A 24492-nucleotide genomic window follows, 5' to 3' on the forward strand; every position below is an offset into this window, starting at 1 on the left:
AACTAATGACGTTGGAAGAGTTTAAACAAAAGTTTACGGAAGAATACTGGTCCAAACAAAAACAGGATCATTTGTGGCCCGAGTTTATCATGGTCAAACTTCATGATAACAGGGGCAGGAATTATTTCAAAGATTTCTGCGAATATTGGTACCGAAAGTTGACACACTCAAGAGGGAGAAGATCCTATTCTGACATCGTATGGGAGCTCTATAAAAAGCTTCCAGAAGATTCGAAGAGGTATGTGGTAAGCAATCATCGTAGCTTCCACGCGTTTCTCGAAAGGGTCGAAGACGATTACCACTGGCGCGAAAGTCGTGCCAATTGTCAGAATTTTAGTCACAGGAATAACCGCAATAATGATGAGAGGAATGACGGCGATGGTTTTCGCGTCAACATGATACAGAGACGTAGAGGCAGAGGAAGAGGGAGTTATCCAGGTCGCAGTAGGGGGTACACCGCGCAAAATAACTACGACGTGGCAAACTGATTTCCGTGAACGTTGCGGGCCAAACGGAAGCGGACAGTACATATCGGCCCCGATTTAAGAAACATTACCGGACTGACAGTAAAGTGATGATACAGCTTAGAGACAGGCGTGGAACGACGCAGCGTGTTGCGAAACAAGCGTCAGGTGCGTGCGCAGATGATTCATCTTCGCCACGAAGTGCGCTACATGTTAACAGGCGAGTGGAGATTATGAGGGCAACGGTCCACCCTACGAGATCAGCTGTTCAGAGCGAAGCCGCTAGCAAGGCGGCAGAATTAGGTACGAACGTTGCCGTAAGAGCTGGCGAATACATTACGAGTGGTAATTCCGTGGCGAAGGATATAGTGGACGGAACAGTCGATACACAGAGAGGTGGGGTTAGCAGTGTTAGCAATGAAGTAAATGGCAAGAATGAATTAGCAGAAGTGACTGATTGGCGTGTGCAGACCGACGATCTGTACAAGGGCCTCAAGCAATGTGAGTGGGAGGATTTTAAGAAGGAATATGAGGCAAGGAGGTTAATTAGTGAAAAGGGAAATAGTGGGGACGTCGATAAGGTGACGTGGCCGGAATTTAAGAAGGATAGAGTAAATAGCGCCGCGCAAAGTATGAGTGTTGCCGATAGGACGATGGTTAAAGATAGGAAGGAATTGGAGGATGAAATCCTAAGCATTGACGAGGAAGTAACTTCTGTTAACGATCCGCCAACAGTACAAGCTGTTACCGAAAAGCACCGTGAGGAAGGGGCGGGTGTAACTGAAGTCCATGAGGATTACACTAAATATGAAGTAACAGTGGATGTGAGTAAAGCTGATAATGAGGTCGTTTTGCCAAAAGAGGATATTGAGTTAAAATTAGAGCCTGACGAAAATGCAGAGAAAGAACTTACGGCCTGTCTCAGAAAAGCTTTTATGTTAGAACCTAAAAGCGATCCAGAATGGCGTGATTCTGACGATAGTTCAGATGACGAGTATTTCGGTACTAGTGAAACTAATGGAAATACAGCTAATTGCGATATTGTACCTACTGATGACGAAGTTTCAAAACAGAACCCAGATATTGAGAATGAACACAGAGAAAAGGAGCCACCGGACGACTCAGTGTCAATGTTACAAAGAGTTCAAGTAATTAATGACTTTGAACTCTGGGAACCAAAGAAACCGCCAGATATAGGTGATGTGTAGGTCAAAAGCATATCTTGGGACGATGTTATCGTCGACCCGGATTTGCTTAGGGAAGAACACAACAATTAAAAGTATTGACGGTTAAACAAACTGTAATACCAGTTGAAATGTATAATGTGAAATTGCAAGTACTTCTTGATACTGGATCTCAGATAAGTGGTACCTCCCAATCGTTTTTCGAACACATCTGTGATAAGCCTGGACTAGTAATTATGTCAGTGACTGGTGTAAAAATTGTTGGTGCTACTGGCAAGACTAACAAGCCAGTAAAGAACCAGATATTGGGTGAATTTAGTATAAAGGGACAAAAACTTGAACACGATTTTTTGGTTGTGCCAGAATTGAGTACTGAAATAATTCTGGGTATAGATTGGCTAGATAAAGAAAAAGTTATTATTGATTGTAGCCAGGAACTGGTCAAAATTAATGATGCATCTACTAATTTGGAAATAAAATTTGAGGAAAATGGGAAGTTTTTTGATGCAGAAATTGGTTCTTCATTGTTGGAGATCGACCAAGGGAATGATGGTTTGATAGACATGTATGAAATGTACCATGTCAAGAGGTTAATAGATGAGGGTGACAGGCAGGGGCATGATTTTAAAGAAATTGTGGAAAATTTGAAGGAGATATCTCCTGATCAGAAAATAGAATTGCTTGATCTTTTAGAAAGTAATAGCACCGTATTTCCGGACAAACCTGGCCTAGTTAAGAACTTTGAATACCAAATTGAGACATTAGAGCATAAACCTTTCTTTGTAAGACCGTTTTCGGTACCCATGTCATGACTGCCGGATACTGGCAAATCCCATTGAGCAAAGAATCACGTAAATATACCGGTTTTCTATACGCCGGGAAATACTATCAGTATAAAGTAGTTCCATTTGGGCTTAGCACTTCTGTGGCAGTATTTATTAGGGCACTGGACTTTGTATTAAGGAGAGAATTAAGTTCCCAGCTAACCATTTATGTAGATGACTTACTGATTGCTACTGAGGAATGGCAAGAGCATTGTGAATTATTGCAGAAAGTTTTTATTGCTGTACAAGCAGGGGGCATGACACTAAAGTGGAAGAAATGTGAATTCGTGAAGTCGGAAATAACGTTTTTGGGGCACATTATTACTACAACCGGGATTGCAAGGACCTGGGAAAGTTAAATGCCATAGCAAACTGTCCAGCTCCTAGAAATAGAAAACAGTTGAAAGCCTTTTTATGTTTATGTGGGTTCTATAGAAAATTCGCCAAAGGGCAAGCTTTTAATAGTCCTCATTTGAATAATCTCCTTAAGGAAAATAGTGCTTTTGTTTGGACTGAAGGCTGCATGAGAGATTTTGAAAATTTAAAAAGTGAACTCCTGCATGACAATATTTTGCATCATCTCATACTGACAGAACCTTTTCCAAGAAATCTGTGATTGCAAAAAAGTCGACCACAGGACTATCGCGTTTGCAAGTAGAACTCTAACAAAATACGAGAGAAACTACACTATATCGGAAAAGGAGGCTTTAGTCATTATATGGGGATTAAAGAAATTCAGGAATTATCTGTGGGGCCATAAGTTCATCATACACACTGACCACAAAGCTTTAACTTTTCTTAAAGATTGTCGTTTACTTAATGGTGGGCTTTGTACCTGCAGCAATTTGATTATGAGATCTGCTATGTTAAGGGTACTGAGAATTACGTGGCAGATGATTTATCTCGATTGCCTAATGGTATGAGTGAAGTACCCAATGAAAATGGTGAAGAGGGTACTTTCCAGATAAGGTATACGAAAGAGGTTTGAGGAAAAAGGAAAATTGAGCAAATATGTAGCAACTTGAGGTACCATCAGAATGAGGATCCGACATGGAAATTCGTGAAGGTAAATTTTGACAGTGTGCAGTATCCTCAAATTAAGAAATACTACAAAATCTTTAAAGGCATTTTACACAGGAGGAAGGATTTAGTCACTGAGGAATGGAGAGTATGTTGGCCACGCCAGTTTGATACTGATGTGATAGACTACTTCCATTTAGCATTGGGGCATAGTGGACCAAAGGAAATGTTTGGATAAACTAAATAAAGTAATAGTGATTGCTGGTAGTGTGAGTAAGAAGGTAAATGAACGAATTAAGTCGTGTGATGTCTGTCAAAGGATCAAAGTACGTAACAGAACTAGTCGAGGTCCAATGCAAAGCACATTACCTGAGGACACCCTAGAATTATTATCAGTAGATTTGTATGGTCCCCTCCCGAAGACTTCGGGAAAATGTGCATATATTTTAGTAATTTTGGAAGTATTCTCAAAGTTTGTAAAATTATACCCCTTGAAAAAGGCAACAGCAAAATCTGTATTTAATTGGATGGTCGAATACTTCAGAACCATCGGGAAACCCAAGGCAGTTCTATCTGATAATGGACCGCAGTTCATATCCAAAATTTGGAAAGAAGGAATGTAGCAAAATGGTGTGGAGGTTAAATATATCTCAGCCTACCACCCAGCTAGCAACCCGGTTGAGAGGTACATGCGAGAAATAGGGAGATGGTGTAGAACGTACTGCAGTCCCAACTATAGAGCCTGGGGCAGGTTTATATCGGACTTTGAGAATGCCATGAACACCTTACATCATGAATCTACGGGGTTCCCACCGGAAGAAATTTTGTTAGGCAGCAAAAGTAAAAGTTTAATTGAGGGAAAACTAGAGTTTCCACCTTGTACAAGCTTGGGCTTCAGTCAAAAGAAAGAATTAGTCAGAAAAAGGGCAAAGCAAAAGGCTGAAACTAGATCTAAAAGACATGATAAAAACCTGAAAGTTTCAGAATTTAAAATTGGGGATTATGTTCTTTTAAAAACCCACAAAAAATCTAGTGAACTGAACCATGAAATTTCCAAATTTAAATATATTTATAATGGACCGTATATAATACAGAACATTCCAGACGATAATGCTTACTACCTGATCTACCCAAAATCCAAGAGACCTTTAGGTGTAAGAAACGTTGTGGACCTGAAACTGTATGTTTCTAGGAGTGAGTGACCTAAGTACACTCAGAAAGCAATCTGCAGTAAATGTGCTGTATCTTACGATGAAACTATTTTATTCTAAATGTAACAAATCTTTGTAAATGCATGTATACTAATGTCAATGTGCTAATATACTTATGTAAGTTTCATATTACCAAATGTACTCTACATGTAAAGGTGTATGGAAAAAAGGGCTGAAAAGAAAAGGCAATGCCGCAAGCCAAATAAAAGATGGGACTGCCAAAAATCAAAGTGGGCAGTACGTGTGTCGTAATGTAAAGGATTGCCAAACACCAAACAGGGCTGATAAATAGTCCAAGGAGAACTGTAAGTGTGGTACAGGTGATGTGATAAAATGATGCGAAATGGACGGCCAAATCTGAATAATAGGCAGAAAATATATGTAGTGATTTTTCTAAATAGTATTGTGTGTTTATTAGTAAATAAGGAAATGGACTGCCATTCAATGCAAGCAGCAACAAATTATTTATAGTGTATATAGGTATCTATATACGCCTTGTAGTTATGTGTTATTGTTCCAAATTTTGATTTTATTTACCTGAGAAATTAAATAATAATACGTAATTTGCTAATTAAATCATGTTATGATAGGAGGTTGGACTGTGGCAAAGGCTCTTAAGTAAATGATAGCTAAATTTTCTTGATATATTATAAGGTATAGATCTATGTAATGTGAGTGAAAGGAAGTTGTGTGATATAAAATTCACACAAAGATTCAGAACCCCTAAATAAAAATACAGTTTAGTGTTCCCATCAAATTTGCACTTAGTGAAATTTACTGGAAACAGGGGCATGTCTAACAACAACGACCTTGTACTATTGTACGTATAAGTAATTCTTTTCATCTGATTTTACGATAAACTTGTGTAATTGATGTTCTGATTTCATTTCTTTTTGTTTCATGCAATTATGTTACGAAAACCGTAAATAAGTTTCAAGGTGAATATTAATGTTGATGTCAAATGTCAAGTAACATTGTAATAGAATTGAAATGTAACAAATGTCGAGACTGTTGTAAGATGTTTAAAATTGTAACTGTACGTCTAGTCCATACGTAAGCAATGTGTTAGGATATGTAGAATGTAAAACCTCGGGAGAATACCCGGTCTGTCAGGGAGCGGTAAAAGGTTAATGGCAGGCGAGCGCGAGAAAATGCGCACGGGCACTGCACGGCACAACGGGTACAGTAGTAGTTGGAGTTTGGCATTGGATTGAGCAACACCTTCTGGAGCGAGGAGGCTCTCCTGGAAGACATAGCTTCACTGAGCCTCGGGTATGTTGTTCCAACGCCCACACAGCATGGCAAAGTTCCATAGGCACTAATTGGAAAAGTATTGCGACGCTAAGAAGAATTAAAGAGCCCTAGCTGTGGTTGCATGTGTGCTCTGTGCCTCGCCATCTCGCCGCCCGCCAACCGCCGCATAGATACTAGCAGGTTGAAACTTTTAGTACTGTATTCGTGTGGATCAGAGAGTGAACTGTGTTTCTTTGGTGCAATAATAACCTAAATTTTACCAGAACTTTCCCATCATTTAATTATCCTCACAACTAACCTAGACAGGGTCCTGAAAATCTTGAATGCATAATAAACTCAGTAATCATTTTTTTAAATACAGCGATCATAACAGTTTCAGGGTCCCCCCCTCATTAATTTGAATTCTGAATTGTTGTGAATTGGTTTGACCAACAAAAGCTAAATTCAATATAAAAGTCAAAATGTATCAGTGTTTTATCTTTATCAAAATTGACATTTTGTGTGTGGCACGAAAGTGCAATTTCTAGGGTAACCTATGCCCGATTTTAATCAGATTAATAGACAGTATAAAGCTTTATAGTATACATTATAGTGTTGTGTTATGTATTCATCGATATTAGCACAGAACGTGAAACAATCAGTTCAATAGATTTTCTGGTTCTAAAATTCGACAATATTATGCAGTGTTACAGCTTGTTGTTTTGCATGAATATATACCAACTTGTATAGGTAAGAAACTCGGTTAATGCCTAATTAGGCTGGCGACCGTATTATTATCTAATTGGTAGCATCTTCTGGGTTTCTTTTGACCCATCCTGACGTGTAATTGCATTCCGAAACTACTTGACGGATCATTGTCATTACAGAGTGGATGTAAGTGTGATTTGCCACCATTCAGGTACACGCGGTCGATATCTATACGAAAATCCTTTCTCGTAAGGTGAATCCCACTCACTTACTATAGCACAGGCTTTAAAGAGTGCTGTGTCAGGGATTACACGCCATATTGAATAACGCTTTTCGTGCAGCCACAGGACGTCGTGTTATGACTCAAACGGTGCCCAATAAGCTGCATGATGTGCAACTTCTCTCCCAACGTCCATGGGGAGGTCCATCATTGGAACCACGACACCATGCAGTGTGGTACAAACGGGCCTAGCAACATGCCGAGTGGACTGCTCAGGACTGACATCACGTTCTCTTCACCGATGAGTGTCGCATATGCCTTCAACCCGACAATCGTCGGAGACGTGTTTGGAGGTAACCCACTCAGGCTGAACGCCTTAGACACACTGTCCAGCGAGTGCAGCAAGGTGTGGGTTTCCTGCTGTTTTGGGGTGGTATTATATGGGAACGACATATACCACTGGTGGTCATGAAAAGCTCCATAATCTCTCTACGAGACGTGAATGACATCCTCCGACTGATAGTGCAACCATATCTCCAGCATCATTCGCGACCCCATCATGCACATCTTGTAAATGACTTCCTTCAGGATAACGACATCGCTCGACTAGAGTGGCCAGCATGTTCTCCTGACATGAACCCTATCGAAAATGCCTGGGATGGACTGAAAAGGGCTGTTTATGGACTACTTGACCCATCAACCCCTCTGAGGGATCTACACCGAATCGTCGTTAAGCAGTGGGACAATCTTGACCTACAGTGCCTTGATGAACTTTTGGATAGTATGCCACAAAGTATGCTTGCATCAATGCAAAAGGACGTGCTACTGGGTATTAGAGGTACTGGAGTGTAATACAGACCATCACCTCTGAAGGTCTCGCTGAATGGTGATGCTACATACAATGTGTGGTTTTCATGGGCAATAAAAAGGGCGGAAATGATGTTTTTGTTGATCTATATTCCAATTTCCTGTACAGGTTCCGGAACTCTCGGAACCGAGGTGATGCAAAACTTTTTTGATGTGTGTATAATACCAATAGATAGCCTCTAGAATAACTGACGTAGTTCCTTGTATTGCATATTAAAGGCTAAGTGAAGCACATGTAATTTATTGGACGACCACTTTGAAAAGATTAGAAATACTTTAATATTTCTTGCCTCAACGTGTCTTTGATGAATGACCCCATTGTTACTTTGTGACAGGAAGGGTTCTCAACAAACGAAGTATCCAGGCATCTCGGAGAGAACCAAAGCGATGTTGTTCGAACATGGAGGAGATTACTCACCTCTCTCAGACCGCCCAAGGGCTACTGCTGCAGTGGATGACCGCTACCTATGGATTACGGCTCGGAGGAACCCTGACAGAAATGCCACCATGTTGAATAATGTTTTCGTGCAGCCACAGGACATCGTGTTACGACTCAAACTGTGAGCAATAGGCTGCATGATGTGCAACTTCCGACGTCCATGGCGAGGTCCATCTTTGCAACCGCGACACCATAAAGCGCGGTGCATATGGGCCCAACAACATGCCGAAAGAGCAGCTCAGGATTGGCATCACGTTCTCTTCAGCTATGAGATTCGCATATGCCTTCAACTAGGCAATCGTCGGAGGCGTGTTTGGAGGCAACCCCGTCAGGCTGAATGCCTTAGACACACTGTCCAGCGAGTGCAGCAAGGTGGAGGTTCCCTGCTGTTTTGGGTGGCATTATGTGGGGCCGATGTACGCCGCTGATGGTCATGGAAGGCGCCGTAACGGCTGTACGATACGTGAATGCCATCCTCCGACCGATAGTGCAACCATATCGACAGCATATCGACGATGCATTCGTCTTCATGGACAACAATTCGCGTCCGCATCGTACACGTCTTGTGAATGACTTCTTTCAGGATAACGATACCGCTCGACTAGCATGTTCTCCAGACATGAACCCTATCGAACATGCCTGGGATGGATTGAAAATGGCTGTTTATGGACGACGTGACCCACCAACCACTCTGAGCATCTACGCCGAAACGCCGTTGAGGAGTGCGACAATCTGGACCAACAGTGCCTTGATGAACTTGTGGATAGTATGCCACGACGAATACAGGCATGCATGAATGCAAGAGGACGCGCTGCTGGGTATCAGAGATACCAATGTGAACAGCAGTCTGGACCACCACCTCTGAAGGTCTCGCTGTATGATGGTACTGCATACAATGTTTGGTATTCATGAGCAATAAAAAGGGCCGATATTATGTTTATGTTGATCTCTATTCCAATATTCTGTACAGGTTCCGGAACAGTCGGAAACGAGGTGATGCAAAACTTTTTTGATGTGTGTATAATGACCAATAGATAGCCTCTAGAATAATTGACGTAGGTGCTTGTATTCAGTATTAATGGCTAAATGAAACACATGTAATTTATTGGACGACCACTTTGAAAAGATTAGAAGTACTTTAATATATCTTGCCTCAACCAGTGTCTTTGATGAATGACAGGGAGCATGGGCCTTAAGTCTTTTTAAAAGAGCATAAAAATTTGTAATGTTAGTTAAATCTCTTTTCACTAACGTGGACTATCTTTTGTGTTATTGTATATTCCAGTTGTCATATTTCGGAGTAATCATCCAAACATAAGGAACAGAGAGATTAAATAATAAACATGTAGTAAACAAATTTATAGCAGTAAGCCCATTAATTAATGCAGAATGACTGTAGAAGAACATATCATGATGCAATAGCTCCTCTTCCCTCATATTCTTATTAGTTCGGTTGTACGGACAATTGATGGTTACAATATTTTGAACTGGATGAGAAAATTCTATAAGAATTTCCCGATCTTACACAAAATAACTCATTGGGGGGGGGGGGGGGGGGAGGGTATTGTAAGGTGGCTATAATTTCACACCTTACAATGACTCGCGGGATTAGGTACCAATTGATAGGCTGTACATAGTTTATATATGAATATTTAAAGAAGACTGACATTGTCACGTACACCTTGTAAACAGTTGTTAATGCTTTATTTGTATGAAAGTCTATGGATTGTCTTTATTATCAAAACAGCATAATGAATAATTGCTTATACTAGCAGAGGTTGGAACGACAGACATAACGAAACAACAGGCACAACTCAGGCCCTGAGTGGAAAAGCCCGAACAGGTGTGTTGGTCCTGCTTAACACAGGAAATAGTCCAATGTAGATGGTCAGAGCAACTGAGCGCTGAAGCACAATAGAGTGGCGGGCGGTCAGTTATGTAGTGAGGCCAGAAGAATAACTGGATAATACTTCGGAAACTCTGAAAATCTTGGACGCGACAGACAGGAACGAGGAAGCGTTATCTCGGGAATCACGTAGGCTGCGTTATTTCCGAGTATTTTTACTCTGAGAAGCGTACCATTGTATGAATCCCTAATTAACGGGAATAGGCATTTCCTCGCAAACTATCTGTGCTGGACGACAGAAGACTAAAGTATGGTTGGTCATGGTTCGGAAGAATATGTAGAGAAGGAGAATATTGCGTGGTTTCGAGAATATGCTTCACCTTCTGCAATTATGAGGGAGGGGAGCCAAGCTTTTGCTCGAGTATCATGTCATTTTTGGAAACCCAGAATCTACTATGTAGGAATCAACATGGATTCCGGAAACAGCGATCGTGTGAGACCCAACTCGCTTTATTTGTTCATGAGACCCAGAAAATACTAGATACAGGCCCCCAGGTAGATGCCATTTTTCTTGACTTCCGGAAGGCGTTCGATACAGATCCGCACTGTCGCCTGATAAACGAAGTAAGAGCCTATGGAATATCAGACCAGCTGTGTGGCTGGATTGAAGAGTTTTTAGCAAACAGAACACAGCATGTTGTTATCAATAGAGAGACGTCTACAGACGTTAAAGTAACCTCTGGCGTGCCACAGGGGAGTGTTATGGGACCATTGTTTTTCACAATATATATAAATGACCTAGTAGATAGTGTCCGAAGTTCCATGCGGCTTTTCGCGGATGATGCTGTAATATACAGAGAAGTTGCAGCATTAGAAAATTGTAGCGAAATGCAGGAAGATCTGCAGCGGATAGGCACTTGGTGCAGGGAGTGGCAACTGACCCTTAACATAGACAAATGTAATGTACTGCGAATACATAGAAAGAAGGATCCTTTATTGTATGATTATATGATAGCGGAACAAACACTGGTAGCAGTTACATCTGTAAAATATCTGGGAGTATGCGTGCGGAACGATTTCAAGTGGAATGATCATATAAAATTAATTGTTGGTAAGGCGGGTATCAGGTTGAGATTCATTGGGAGAGTTCTTAGAAAATGTAGTCCATCAACAAAGGAGGTGGCTTACAAAACACTCATTCGACCTATACTTGAGTATTGCTCATCAACCAGATCGGGTTGACGGAGGAGATAGAGAAGATCCAAAGAAGAGCGGCGCGTTTCGTCACAGGGTTATTTGGTAACCGTGATAGCGTTACGGAGATGTTTAACAAACTCAAGTGGCAGACTCTGCAAGAGAGGCGCTCTGCATCGCGGTGTAGCTTGCTCGCCAGGTTTCGAGAGGTTGCGTTTCTGGATGAGGTATCGAATATATTGCTTCCCCCTACTTATACCTCCCGAGGAGATCACGAATGTAAAATTAGAGAGATTAGAGCGCGCACGGAGGCTTTCAGACAGTCGTTTTTCCCGCGAAACATACGCGACTGGAACAGGAAAGGGAGGTAATGACAGTGGCACGTAAAGTGCCCTCCGCCACACACCGTTGGGTGGCTTGCGGAGTATAAATGTAGATGTAGATGTAGATGAAGCTTTACCGGGAAGCCAGCGGTGGAGAGAAAGAGGTCTTCTGTTTTGAGTGCCCGCATTTGACCGTCGCTCATTATCAGTTTTTATTGGTACAGACGGGCTTGCTGTCTTTGCTCTCAGGAGATTTTATAGTCAGTGAAGAGTTAGGTACTGTACTGTTGCGAACTTATACGATTCTGGACTTCGCCTCTGGGTAGGGAGTCGTCGTTAAGCACACAGTGTTCAGTGACTGAGAGCATTTCTTCTGTCTATACTCACATTGAGACGTTATCTGAATTCCATCCGTGTGGCTGGGAGTTCGCGTTTCTCGTCTGTAGCACACAGAGACGAGAAGACAGTATTAGATTACACAAGTCAGAGGACCGCCTCATGCCGTCCTAGTGTTTGAATGAGTTTGGTTTTCATATTCTGTGGCTGGAGTTCTTCTGTTGTCGGAGATGTGTACGAGAACTATCACCCCAACGCACCGGTCACAGTACATACGGTGATATTGCTAATCGCTTCGGCTTATTAGGGATATAAAGCTAAATATCTGTGATCACCTAACTTTATTTCCACTGGGGTTGCACACCACTGTAGATCGTCTTTGAAAGTAGTGTCTCCTAGTATTTGGTGCCTAGATGATGCCAGCCATCTCGCGTTATTTATGTTAGATCGCATAGCCATAAAAGGGCAGATTTGGGCAATTGATCAGTAATATTAGTTAGGAAATTCATTTGTATCTCTTTATGTCCATTGGACATTGATATGCAAACATTTATGATATATGAAGGAGTTTTAATCTAAAATAAATGTATAGGCAGAAAAAACATTTATCATTTTGTAGGTACTAGTTAACTTAATCGTTCATTTATATATTGTAATGTATATGTTAAAGAGCAAGAAGAAGGAAGTAATATCACCATTAAGAGATCCTAAGATCTGCTTCAGGGGGTAGTTAGACTGGACCAAATCTTCATTTTCGTGTTTAGTATTTTCCTTTGCGCATATTTATTTTTACACCCACCTGGAGTAGCATCTTGGAATATTTTTGGCGATGAGCCCTATATTACCTTTAGAGGCTATCAACATTTTATACTTACGGACGAGTACATTTACCTTTTTGTTTTGAAGCAACTGCCCTTGTGAATGGATAATGCAGGTGAGGTTGGCGTTAGACATTCCACCAGTTGTTACAAATCTGTCTCAAACTTGGAAGTCTATAACGTTCTTCGAACTGCATCAGGAGCATCACTGTCATCATCATCCATTTCACATCCACTTGCCTGAAATATATGCAGGCATCTCCCCGCACTGTATCCCTCACCTTATCAAATTCATGTTGCTGCAGCAATGTTTTCTAATGTCTTCTGAGCACCTTCCATAAGGACTTCGCCTGGATCTTTTATTACCTCTTGGAGTGAGTGATGTGACTGAATGCATGTAAGATACCAGGGCAGAAGAGTGTAAACCGAAATTATTTGTGCTGTAGTTGAATGGTAGCAGTTATTATAAGGACAAGAGAGGCAGTTTTATTCTCTGCCGAAAAGCTCATCCATCTTTTTGTGCCTCTGTCATGTAGGCGATAACACTGTGTGGTTATTTGGAGGTCACTGTTTCCGATCTACCGACCTCAGACATGGGTACGGGAACTGGCCAAGAAAGAGTAAGTGGTGAGTTGCCGCCTTTATCTCCCATAAAGGCCAATACTATGCAGCGATCCAATCTGTAATTAGAAGCTTACCCTGGTGTCGAAAATTTCGGGTGAGCTTGGAGTTGGTAACTACCTCGGTACGAATGTTGACCAACCGTGGTTCAACTCCTTCACACTAACATTTGACAGGCATCAAGGATAAATCTTTCTGCGACTGTCAGAAGAATGGAGAAGGAGATATTAACCGCTTGCTGTTTTCCAGCAGTTTCTTCGAAACACAGCGGACAGTTTACCATGAAACCTTGTGAAATGAAAGGGGACACTTCCGACAATTGCTCCCGTTTCATTGTGTCATGAATATCCTCAAATACGCAAAGATCTTTTTTATATTATGCGACACAGCAATGTTAGTATACGAAACAGATGTGCCATGTGGAGCTGTATAAACAGTCGAATGTGCAGATGTATGCTATCCAATGTATGTTGACTTCTTTCTTGCATTCTATTTTGTCTGCAATTGATACTCCAAGATTGCGTATCTATTGTATCTACAAGGAATTTTTAAAATAATCTTAAACTGTTTACGTTGTGATTTCCGTGTATCCATGATTTCGTGTTTGTAAAAAGCTGTGGCAAGTATGGTTCAATAAACCCAAACCAAATTTTAAAAAAGAAATGTATTTAAGTTTTTGTTGTAAGTAGATTCTAAAACCTGCACTTTCTTTCAAAATACTTTCCAACGTAATGGAAAATATCCGGCAGTCGACTCTGTTTTATACTTATTTTTGATACTTACGGAGCAGTAGATTTACATTTTCTGTCTTGAAACTGCTGTGCTGTTGAATGGATAATGCAGGTAAGGCATAACGAATGAAAAATTCCATCGATTAGCAAATAAATATTACTGTCTTAATGATAACACAACATAAATACGATTCATTTACAGTGAACTGATATTCACATTACAGAGTCTTGTTAAATTGTAATGGACAATTACTCTATCGACTTTACAGAATATTATGGGAGCTAGACAGCCGTTGTGCCGAGAAGTAGATCTTAAATTATTGGGCTACAATGGAAAACATAAGACTCTGCTATACATAACATCATACTTTCGAAATCGGTCAGAACGTGGTTCCCTTTATCGGAAAATGTGGAAAACTTTGTCTCATTCTATTAGCATTTCAGTGTTAAGTTCTCAACAGTAAAACTGAAAATGGCTGAAACAGTTGCCTCTAAAATGATTCATTGTAGATGTCTCGCAGACAGGCTGAAACCATTGTTAAAGAATAAATATTAAAGGTTTCATATGTACAAGTTATGAAAAGCTAGACCAAATTTCATTTGGTTTTTCTCAGCTCCAACTTTTCATATGGAGAAGAAGTTAATGAATTTAACAGCCATTTCCAGTTTTCGTCAACACTAGATCAACAAATTTCGGACACACGTACATGTCACAGCACATATAGTATATATACACTTCAGTACTTCACAGAGTTCATAGGCAAATGAAAACAAAAATTTTATTTCAACACTGATTATTGCTTCAATATCAGGAAATCGAATATTAGTCTCCGTCAGAGTCCACTGGAGCTACATTTTTCATTAGGTGACGTTTACCGAAACTCATAGTTCCGTCTCAGTAAGCTGTGTTCTCCATGTCACTTTCACCGCGCACTCTTCGATTAAAAGGTGTCACTACGTTTGATATCCTGTTTCCTTCTTTCTCTACTTTTAATGTTACTATTGTCAATTTTAAGTACTGAACCTCTGTAAAATATTGGTTTTCCTGAACAGAAGGTTTAGTTTTGCCTGTCCAGGTAATTTCGAACCTTCCGAGCTATCTGGGCACATTTCAGGAACAAGTTCAATGCAGAAGTCCGTTTCTTTTCTCAAATACTTGAATGCACAAAGGCTACCCTGCAGCACTACCACTCCGGTTACAGTATGGTTGTAGATGTCTTATACTTTCGAATATCAACAAAGAGCCTTCAACTAAATTCGCAGGACTACACTTAAGGATCGAAGGATTATTTTGGAGAACGAATCTGGCCTAAGTAGTACGTTTGATCGGACTTAGCACAACAACGTGTTGTATCAGTCTAGATTCAAGACTGTTCATGTAATGTTACATAACCATTATAGGTAGGATGCAATTCCGTCTCTGCTGCACAATAGGCGTTCATCGAAGCTTTCGGTGATTTTTGGAGTACACGTCAGTTTGTAATGCAGCTGGAAGAAGTCTAGATCCCATAAGCCGGTGCTGATATATCTGTAGTGTAGACTTTTTTTTGTAAATGGTTAAGAAAAGGTAATGCAGTATCTCGTTTCGATTTTCTATCTCTTTTCTATACGAAAGTTTCACATCACTGTCACAATTACTCACTCTGTCGATTTTAAGTCAAACACAGTTGACATCTCACGCTTAGATCGTACGGAATAAAATAAAGGGTGGCGGCCAAGTGCTTAAAAATAAAAAGGTAGAGAAAGATATTCATGATGATGCTACAGAGCTGTTAGACTTCAATTCTCAATCCTACACTCCTTCACAGAAATGCGTCGACATAGATGGGCCATTGACCTGCTGAGATTAATTGCTTGATGGAATGGCAATCGTAGAGCTGTCGCGGAATGTGTGAACAGCATTAAATAAGTTATCGCTGGAAGACTGAAGAATCTCCATCACCAGTACCAAAGCTGCTCTACCTGCGTTGGCCTTTCTTTGCGTAGCAGGGAGTAAAACATTCATCAATAATCAGTATAGCGACAGAAAACATTTGAATATGTTGTTACCCAGTTTCATGAACATTATTTATTCTTTGGGTTTTTGTTTTTTTACTTGAGAAAATGACAGGGCTGTAAACCGGGTTTCCATTCTAATCGAAATTGAGATGAGAACCTATAACATGACCATGAAAATGTTTATAAAAAGTGGCCCACCAATGCCTAGGATTATTCTGAATAACTCCATTGTATACACGTTAACAGGTGGAAGACTTACTACAGTGTAAGTTCGGAGACAGAGACTCATCTTGCTCAGGTCGGAAGTTCTCTTGACGTTTTTCCGTTTTTCCGACACAGAACGTGTTTCTTTTTTATCCACCTGATGCAAAACGCTATTTCTTTTTATGCACCCAGACATGTTTCGGGGTCTATGTGTCATCTTCTGTGTATCACAAAAATGCACAAACTTTCTTCATGACTACTTTGCAGTGACATGCCGACAAAATGACAAGAGAGGACTCAAAAATCGATCTGTAGAAATGCATTTTCACTTTCAATGTAATTTTCAGGTGAGCAATCAAAACAAACCAAACAAAATGCACATGTTAGACCTACAAACGAGTATAAATTTTGTATTATACTTTACAGAAATAATTCTGACCCATAGAAGATAACACAAAGGTGTCGAAACCTGCCTCGGTGAATAAAAATAAATATTGTTTTGAACAATGCAGATTTCAGAAACGAGAAACACTAATAGACAAAGATATTTCCGTGAGAAAGGTAATGAGCCTAACAACACTGCGAGCGATTTGGCAACACTGTGTTGTTCTGTTAGTGTAGACTGATGTGTTCATTCCTTCCAGATGCTCAGTCTGAGTTTCAGCTTCTTACACCCATCACATGAATTTTGAGAGCGCCATTTGAGGAGTTGTGTTTTTGTTGTGTGTTATGAAAATGGAACAGCGGAACTTGGAGCAACGTCATGCCATCAGGTTTTGTACTAAACTTCTAGAACACGCTAATGTGACTTTTGGAAGGTCTATGGGGAACATGAAGAGCACAAGTTTTTCGTTGGGACAAACACGGAGAAGATAAACCTTGCTCTGGGAGACTTCTAACTTCGAAAACCGACGAAAACGTCGAATGCGTGTGTGCTCTTGTGAGATCAGACCGAAGTCTAATAATAAGGATGGTGGGTGGTCTTTTAAGCACGTTCATCGCATTTTGAAATTAGACAAGCCTGTTTTAAGTTTTCTGTAATTTACTGGCTCGACTGGAACCCGCCTGCCTAGCCGCGCGGTCTAACGCGCTGCTTCCCGAGCGGGAAGGCTTGCCGGTCCCCGGCACCAGTCCGCTCAGCGGATCAGTGTCGAGGTCCGGTGTGTTGGCCAGCCTGTGGATGGTTTTTCCGGAGGTTTTCCGTCTACCTCGGCTGCGAATGTGGGCTGGTTCCCCTTACTCCGCCTCAGTTACACTGTGTCGGCGACTGCTGCGCAAACATCATTTCCACATATGCATACACCATACTTATTCTACCAATAACCTGGGTTCGGCGTGGCATGGCGGTGGGGTCGGTGAACTGCTGTGGCCTGTTGTGAGGATGTGAACCACTGAGGGCTACAGTGGGACGAAGCCTCTCTGTCGTTTCTAGGTTCCTGGCTTGACTATTGTACTTAAATCAAATAAATTTGAAAAAATCTTTCACCGTACGACAAATTTTCACCGAAATTTTTCCCATGCGAAAGATTTCTGCCAAAATGGTGTCAAAAAAACCTAACAGCTGGGCAGAAAGACAATCAGAGAAACGTACGTGCTGATTTTCTTGAGAGCATCGCCAATGACCACGAATGCATCAGTCGTGTGATCACAGGTGATGAATTGTGAACTTTTGAGTACGATCCTGAGACGAAGTGGCAAAGTGAGGAGTAGTAGAATGAGATATCTCCTCGACTGATAAAAGTTCAAATGAGCAAATCAAAGATCAAAACAATGCGAGTTACCTTTCTTGACCAATTAGCATAAAGAATATGTTCCTCCAGGACAAACTGTCAAGCAAATGTTTCATGAATATATCCTTGAAAGGCTCAGGAAAATGGTGAATCGGGTGAGGTTGGAAATTGCAGGAAAGTAGATACTGCATCGTGACAAGCCCTCATGACACATTGTCACTTTCAACACGGAATTTATGATCTCGAAAAGCATTCCTGTTTCGCTGTCCATCTATCGACCTGAAATCAATCCCTGTGACTTTTTTCTTTTCCCGAAACTTAAAAATGTCTTAAAAGGAGATAATTTCGTGACTCTGCAGGATGTTCGAAAGAATGTGACCGACATGGTAAAGGCCTTACGGGTGAAGTCTTTCACAGCTGCTACCAAGATTCAGAACAACGATTCTGCTGGTGTGTAGCTGCTGAAAGGGAGCTTCTTTGAAGGTGACAATTCTCTTGTTTGAAAAAAAATAAATAAAAACTTTGGTAGATAAAGAATCTGTCTCATACACCTCGTTTTAAACGAAGTGTTACTCCTTAGGATTACTCTGATTTCGCTGGTTGCAGAGTGGATGCTGAAGATGGTCCAAGCAGAGGGGTCGAAACGTTCAGCACTCTAGGCCTTTGGATCCGTAAACTATGTCTCCATCGGAAGAGGACTCAGACGGCCCAACAGTACCGACCGACCGCCGTGTCATCCCTAGCTCACAGACGCCGCTGGATACTAATAGAGGGGCATGTGGTCAGCACACCATTATTCCATTTGTTATCAGCTTTCGTGACCGGATCTGCGACTTGTAATCCGACAGCTCTTCAGTTGGCCTCATAAGGTTTGAGTGCATTGTCAACGATGCTCGGATGACCCGTGCTATGCTAGCCATGCCCAATAGTGCCTAACTTCGGTGATCAGTAAGCTATGTCTGCAACTAAAGATTTATCAGCACCGTCTCGTAAGCTAAAACCAGACCATCGTTTCATGAGTTAACTCCAGTTTTCAGGAAAAGCATAATTCAGATTTTCCGTTTTAGAAAGACGCATCCGATGTTAGAGGTCCAATTAGATGTTAGTCTGGAAGCTACAGTGGTAGTTGATGTCTGTCAGACAGGTGTCCACGTGCGCTGGTGGAGAGGCCGGCGCGTCGCTAGCCAGTGATGAGGTGGCTGAAGCAGCCGGTGGGCGGCGTCCTGCTGCCGATGAGGACGCCGCCGCTCAGCGAGACGGGCGCCGGCCTGCACAGCGTCCCGGCGTCGCGCGGGGGCGGCGTCGGCGCAGGCGGTGTGTGCCGCTGGTGTCGGTCGTCGGGTCGCGACAGCAGCGACTCGATACTGAACGGGTTGGGCCTGCGCTGCTTGGCCGCGTCGCTGGACGCGGGCGGTGACGGCGACTTGGGGACGTCCAGCGGCTGCTGCTGGTGGTGGTGGTGGTGGAACTGCTGTTGCTGGAACGGCTGGAAGGAGCCGTAGTCTTCCGGCCGGGTGGCGTGCGAGTTAGGGGAGTCGAACTGCGGCTGGTCTGCGTGGGCGGCGGCCTCGTCTTCGGAGGGGTCGCCCACCACGTCGATCTCGACGTCGCGGGCCGTCGCCGTGGAGGCGTTGGTGCTGCTGCAGCAGCTGGACGAGTCGTGCGCCGACAGAAGCTGGTGGCGCGACACCGCCGCCGCCGCCGCCGCCGCCGCAGCCGCCGCGGCCGCCGCCGACCCCGCCACCTTGCGGCAGCCTCCGCCCCCCGCCTGCTGCTGCTGCTGCTGCTGGGCCTCCCACTCGCGGCGCAGCGTGTCCAGGTCGACGGCGACGCCCTTGGCGGCCAGCTTGCGCTGCTGGCGCTCCAGCGACTTGAGGAGCTTCTTCTCGCGCCGCTCGCGCTCCTTGCGCCGCAGCTCCTCCTCCGGGATGGGCTCCCCGCTGCACGTCTGCGGGTGCGCGTTGTGCGCCGGCCGTCCCGGGCCCTTCTTCGTGTGCTCCTTCTTGCGCCACTTGGCGCGCCGGTTCTGGAACCACACCTGCAACAGGGACACCGACAAGGTGTTACAAACTGAGTGGCCAAAAATCACTTTGAATCTGATAAGGATATAAACTGAAGCAGTGAACTACAATTTGTGCCACGGCTGGGACTTGAACCCACGTCTCCTTCCTACTAGGCGGATGCGCGCTGTGGCTACCACACCTACTAGGAGTACCTATGTCCAGTACCCGGCCTAACACGGACCAGTGTATTTCATCACACACACGACTCCCGACAGCATCAACCCACAAATGATTCTCTTAGCGGACACGGACCATTTTCCGCGTACGAAGACCTACTCTGCGACTTGAATCAGTGGGCACTCAGGCCACTACATGTTTGGTGGTGGTGACCAGACAGCGAGGTCATCGGTCTCATCGGATTAGGCAAGGAAGTCGGCCGTGCCCTGTCAAAGGAACCATCTCGGCATTTGCCTCCAGCGATACAGTTCCCCACAGTCGTTTAATGAACAAAGTAAGAGCATATGGACTATCAGACCAATTGTGTGATTGGATTGAGGAGTTCCTAGATAAAAGGACGCAGCATGTCATTCTCAATGGAGAGAAGTCTTCCGAAGTAAGAGTGATTTCAGGTGTGCCGCAGGGGAGCGTCATAGGACCGTTGCTATTCACAATATACATAAATGACCTGGTGGATGACATTGGAAGTTCACTGAGGCTTTTTGCAGATGATGCTGTGGTGTATCGAGAGGTTGTAACAATGGAAAATTGTACTGAAATGCAGGAGGATCTGCAGCGAATTGACGCATGGTGCAGGGAATGGCAATTGAATCTCAATGTAGACAAGTGTAATGTGTTGCGAATACACAGAAAGATAGATCCTTTATCATTTAGCTACAAAATAGCAGTTCAGCAACTGGAAGCAGTTAATACCATGAATTATCTGGGAGTACGCATTAGGAGTGATTTAAAATCGAATGATCATCTAATGTTGATCGTCGGTAAAACAGATGCCAGACTGAGATTCATTGGAAGAATCCTAAGGAAATGCAATCCGAAAACAAAGGAAGTAGGTTACAGTACGCTTGTTCGCCCACTGCTTGAATACTGCTCAGCAGTGTGGGATCCGTACCAGATAGGGTTGATACAAGACATAGAGAAGATCCAACGGAGAGCAGCGCGCTTCGTTACAGGATCATTTAGTAATCGCGAATGCGTTACGGAGATGATAGATAAACTCCAGTGGAATACTCTGCAGGAGAGACGCTCAGCAGGTCGGTACGGGCTTTTGTCAAAGTTTCGAGAACATACCTTCACCGAAGAGTCAAGCAGTATATTGCTCCCTCCTACGTATATCTCGCGAAGAGACCATGAGGATAAAATCAGAGAGATTAGAGCCCACACAGAGGCATACCGACAATCCGTTTTTCCACGAACAATACGAGACTGGAATAGAAGGGAGAACCGATAGAGGTACTGAAGGTACCCACCGCCACACACCGTCAGGTGGCTTGCGGAGTATGGATGTAGATGTAGATGTAGATTTAGGGAAATCACGGAAAACCTAAATCAGGATGGCCGGACGCGGGATTGAATCGTCGTCCTCCCGAAAGCGAATCAAATGTCTAACCACTGCGCCACCTCTCTCGGTGTGTACTGACGTCAGTTGGCTGGAAGGAAACACTGAAATCATGAAACGCATTCACAGCTGTGAATGCGGACAACCATCAGCTGTGTAATGGAATGACGGCAGTCAAAATTCGTGCCGGAGAGGGACTCGAAAGCGGATATCCAGCTTATCGCGAGCGGTCGCCATACATTTTTGAAAAAAAAAAATCTCATTCTGTTCATTATTGTTTGTTGCATTTATTCAGGGCGGATCCCATGACACCTGTTCAAGTTCATCGTCGATCCATTCCCTCAGCTTTTTTTTTTATTATAGAGGGCAGGTTACGCTGAGCTAGTGTGCTGACAGCATTTGGCCACCCTATCACGACTCACAACAAGGCTCTAACTTCCATGCATGCGCATCCGAAGGAACATTGCATCGTAATTCCAAGTAACACAGGTACTGCAATAGCGGTTTTATCCACCGACACCGGGCAAGAGACTTTCAAGTAAAATTTCTTCCTTGCATGGGAACACACATAGTGGATGTACGAGTACAGGTTGTAGACACGTAGCTGACGACATTTGCAAGTTTGGGTTTGGCCGTGAGTAGTGCACGGATTGCCAAATAGCAAAGCGACCGCTTGCCATAAGCGAGGAATCGGGTTCGAGTCCTCGTACGGCGCGAATTTTCTTTGTCATCATTCCATTGTACAGCTGATGGCGGTCCATATTTGGAACTGCGAATACATCTCACGTATTTCATGGCGGCTGTAGTCACCTCAGTGCCTGTTCCTTCAGATACACATCCATGTCCGAAGGGACATTTGCATCGTATTTCGGAATAACACAGGCACTGCAATGTCGTACACCGAAATCAGTCTCCCGGATGTTGAGCTTCGAGGGATTTACCAAAATCAAGCATCTTGGTGGTGCAGGGACTCAGCGAAATGAACCCTTACGGGAACAGAAACCACGTTGCCATAAAATTAAATTATTTGCCAGACTTTTAAAAAGTGTAAATGTAAAACTTTTACTCTATACTCAAAATTCATAACTAAATTAAATTTTTAATGTCTTGGTCCAAGATGCTACTCCAGGCGGGTGTAAAATGATTGTGCGCAACGGAGAATAATATAAGCTAAAATGAAGATGTGGCCCTGTCTGTCTACCCCCTGAAGCAGATTTTAGGATCTGTTAATTCTATAAATTACAGTTTGAACATAAATAAATGATGAAGGCAACTAGTCCTACTAAGTGGTAAACGTTGTTCCTGCGTATATATTTACTGTAAATTTTAAAAAACCCTTTATATTACAAAGTTTACATTTCCTAAGTAAAATTACTAACCAATTGCCCAACTCTGCCCCCTATTATGACTGCACGGTCTAATATCAATAACGCGAAATGACTGACATCATCTACGTACCAAACACTAGAGAAGACACTACTTTCAAAGATTATCTACGGTGGTATGGAACCTCAGTGGAAATAAACTAACGTGGTCACAGCTGTTTAGCTTTTGTAGCCCTAATAAGCCGAAGCAGTTTGTGATATCACAGTATGTACTGCATCCGCGACGATGGAAGAACTCCAGCCACAAATAAACTGTTTCAAACATTAGGACGGTAGAAGGCGGTCCTCTGACTAATATACTCTAATACTGTCTTCTCCGCTCTGTGTTCTACAGACGAGAAACGCGAACTCCCAACTACAAGGACGGAGTTCAACGTAAGTACAGGCAGAGGAGGAGGAGATTAGTGTTTAACGTCCCGTCGACAACGAGGTCATTAGAGACGGAGCACAAGCTCGGGTGAGAGAAGGATGGGGAAGGAAATCGGCCGTGCCCTTTCAAAGGAACCATCCCGGCATTTGCCTGAAGCGATTTAGGGAAATCACGGAAAACCTAAATCAGGATGGCCGGAGACGGGATTGAACCGTCGTCCTCCCGAATGCGAGTCCAGTGTGTTAACCACTGCGCCACCTCGCTCGGTACAGGCAGAGGAAGTGCTCTCAACTACTGAACGCTGCGTACTCAATGACGACTTCCAACCCGAAGGTGAAGCCCAGAATCGTATACGTTCGCAACAGTACAGTGCCTAACTGTTAATGAAGCTGATATCGAGCGAACGGAAGACCTCGTCTCTCCAGCGCTGGCTTCCCAGCAAGGCTTGGCTGCCCACCATCGTAGTTCCGAAGACAAATCATATTCACGAAACCACGGAATGTGCTCCCTCTCTGCAAATTCTTCCGAAAGCCGGCCAATCTTATTTTAGTCTTTTGTCGTCCAGCGCGTACAATGGTACGCTTCTGAGTAAAAATCCTTGGAAATAACCCAGCCTGCGTGGTTTCCGAGGTGCCGCTTCTTCGCTACTCTCACCTGTGTCCAAGATTTTCAGCGTTCGGAAGTATTATCCGGTTATCCTTTCGGCCCCTTCCACAATAGCGGCCGGCCGTCACCCTATTATGTTCCAGAGCTCAGGTGCCACGACGTCTGTCTAGCTGCTTCCTGTGTTTAAGCAGTACCAGCACCTGGACGGGCCTTCTACCCAGAGCTCGAGTTCTGCCTGCCGTTTCATCTCCACTGGCGTTCCAACCTCTACTAGTATAGCCAATCATTCATTACGCCGTTTTGTATAATAAAGACACACCGTCACCTTTCATGCAATAAGCGTTAACAATTATTTACAAGACCTACCTGACAATATCAGTTTGCTTTATACACTCCTGGAAATTGAAATAAGAGCACCGTGAATTCATTGTCCCAGGAAGGGGAAACTTTATTGACACATTCCTGGGGTCAGATACATCACATGATCACACTGACAGAACCACAGGCACATAGACACAGGCAACAGAGCATGCACAATGTCGGCACTAGTACAGTGTATATCCACCTTTCGCAGCAATGCA

The 24492-nt window shown here is 43.1% G+C and overlaps 1 protein-coding gene across 1 annotated transcript in view; it reads right to left on the reverse strand.

Moving 5' to 3' along the window:
- Nucleotides 1-16108: 16108 nt before the first annotated feature.
- LOC126162991 (homeobox protein unc-4 homolog) overlaps nt 16109-24492 on the reverse strand; it is a 587122-nt gene continuing 578738 nt past the window's right edge. The window contains exon 3 of the mRNA XM_049919846.1: nt 16109-20009. Coding sequence (XP_049775803.1) covers nt 19152-20009 — 858 coding nt within the window. The 3' untranslated portion in view covers nt 16109-19151. The remainder of the gene's footprint in view (nt 20010-24492) is intronic.

Source organism: Schistocerca cancellata, chromosome 2, assembly GCF_023864275.1.
Source record: "Schistocerca cancellata isolate TAMUIC-IGC-003103 chromosome 2, iqSchCanc2.1, whole genome shotgun sequence".
NCBI classification, from domain to species: domain Eukaryota; kingdom Metazoa; phylum Arthropoda; class Insecta; order Orthoptera; family Acrididae; genus Schistocerca; species Schistocerca cancellata.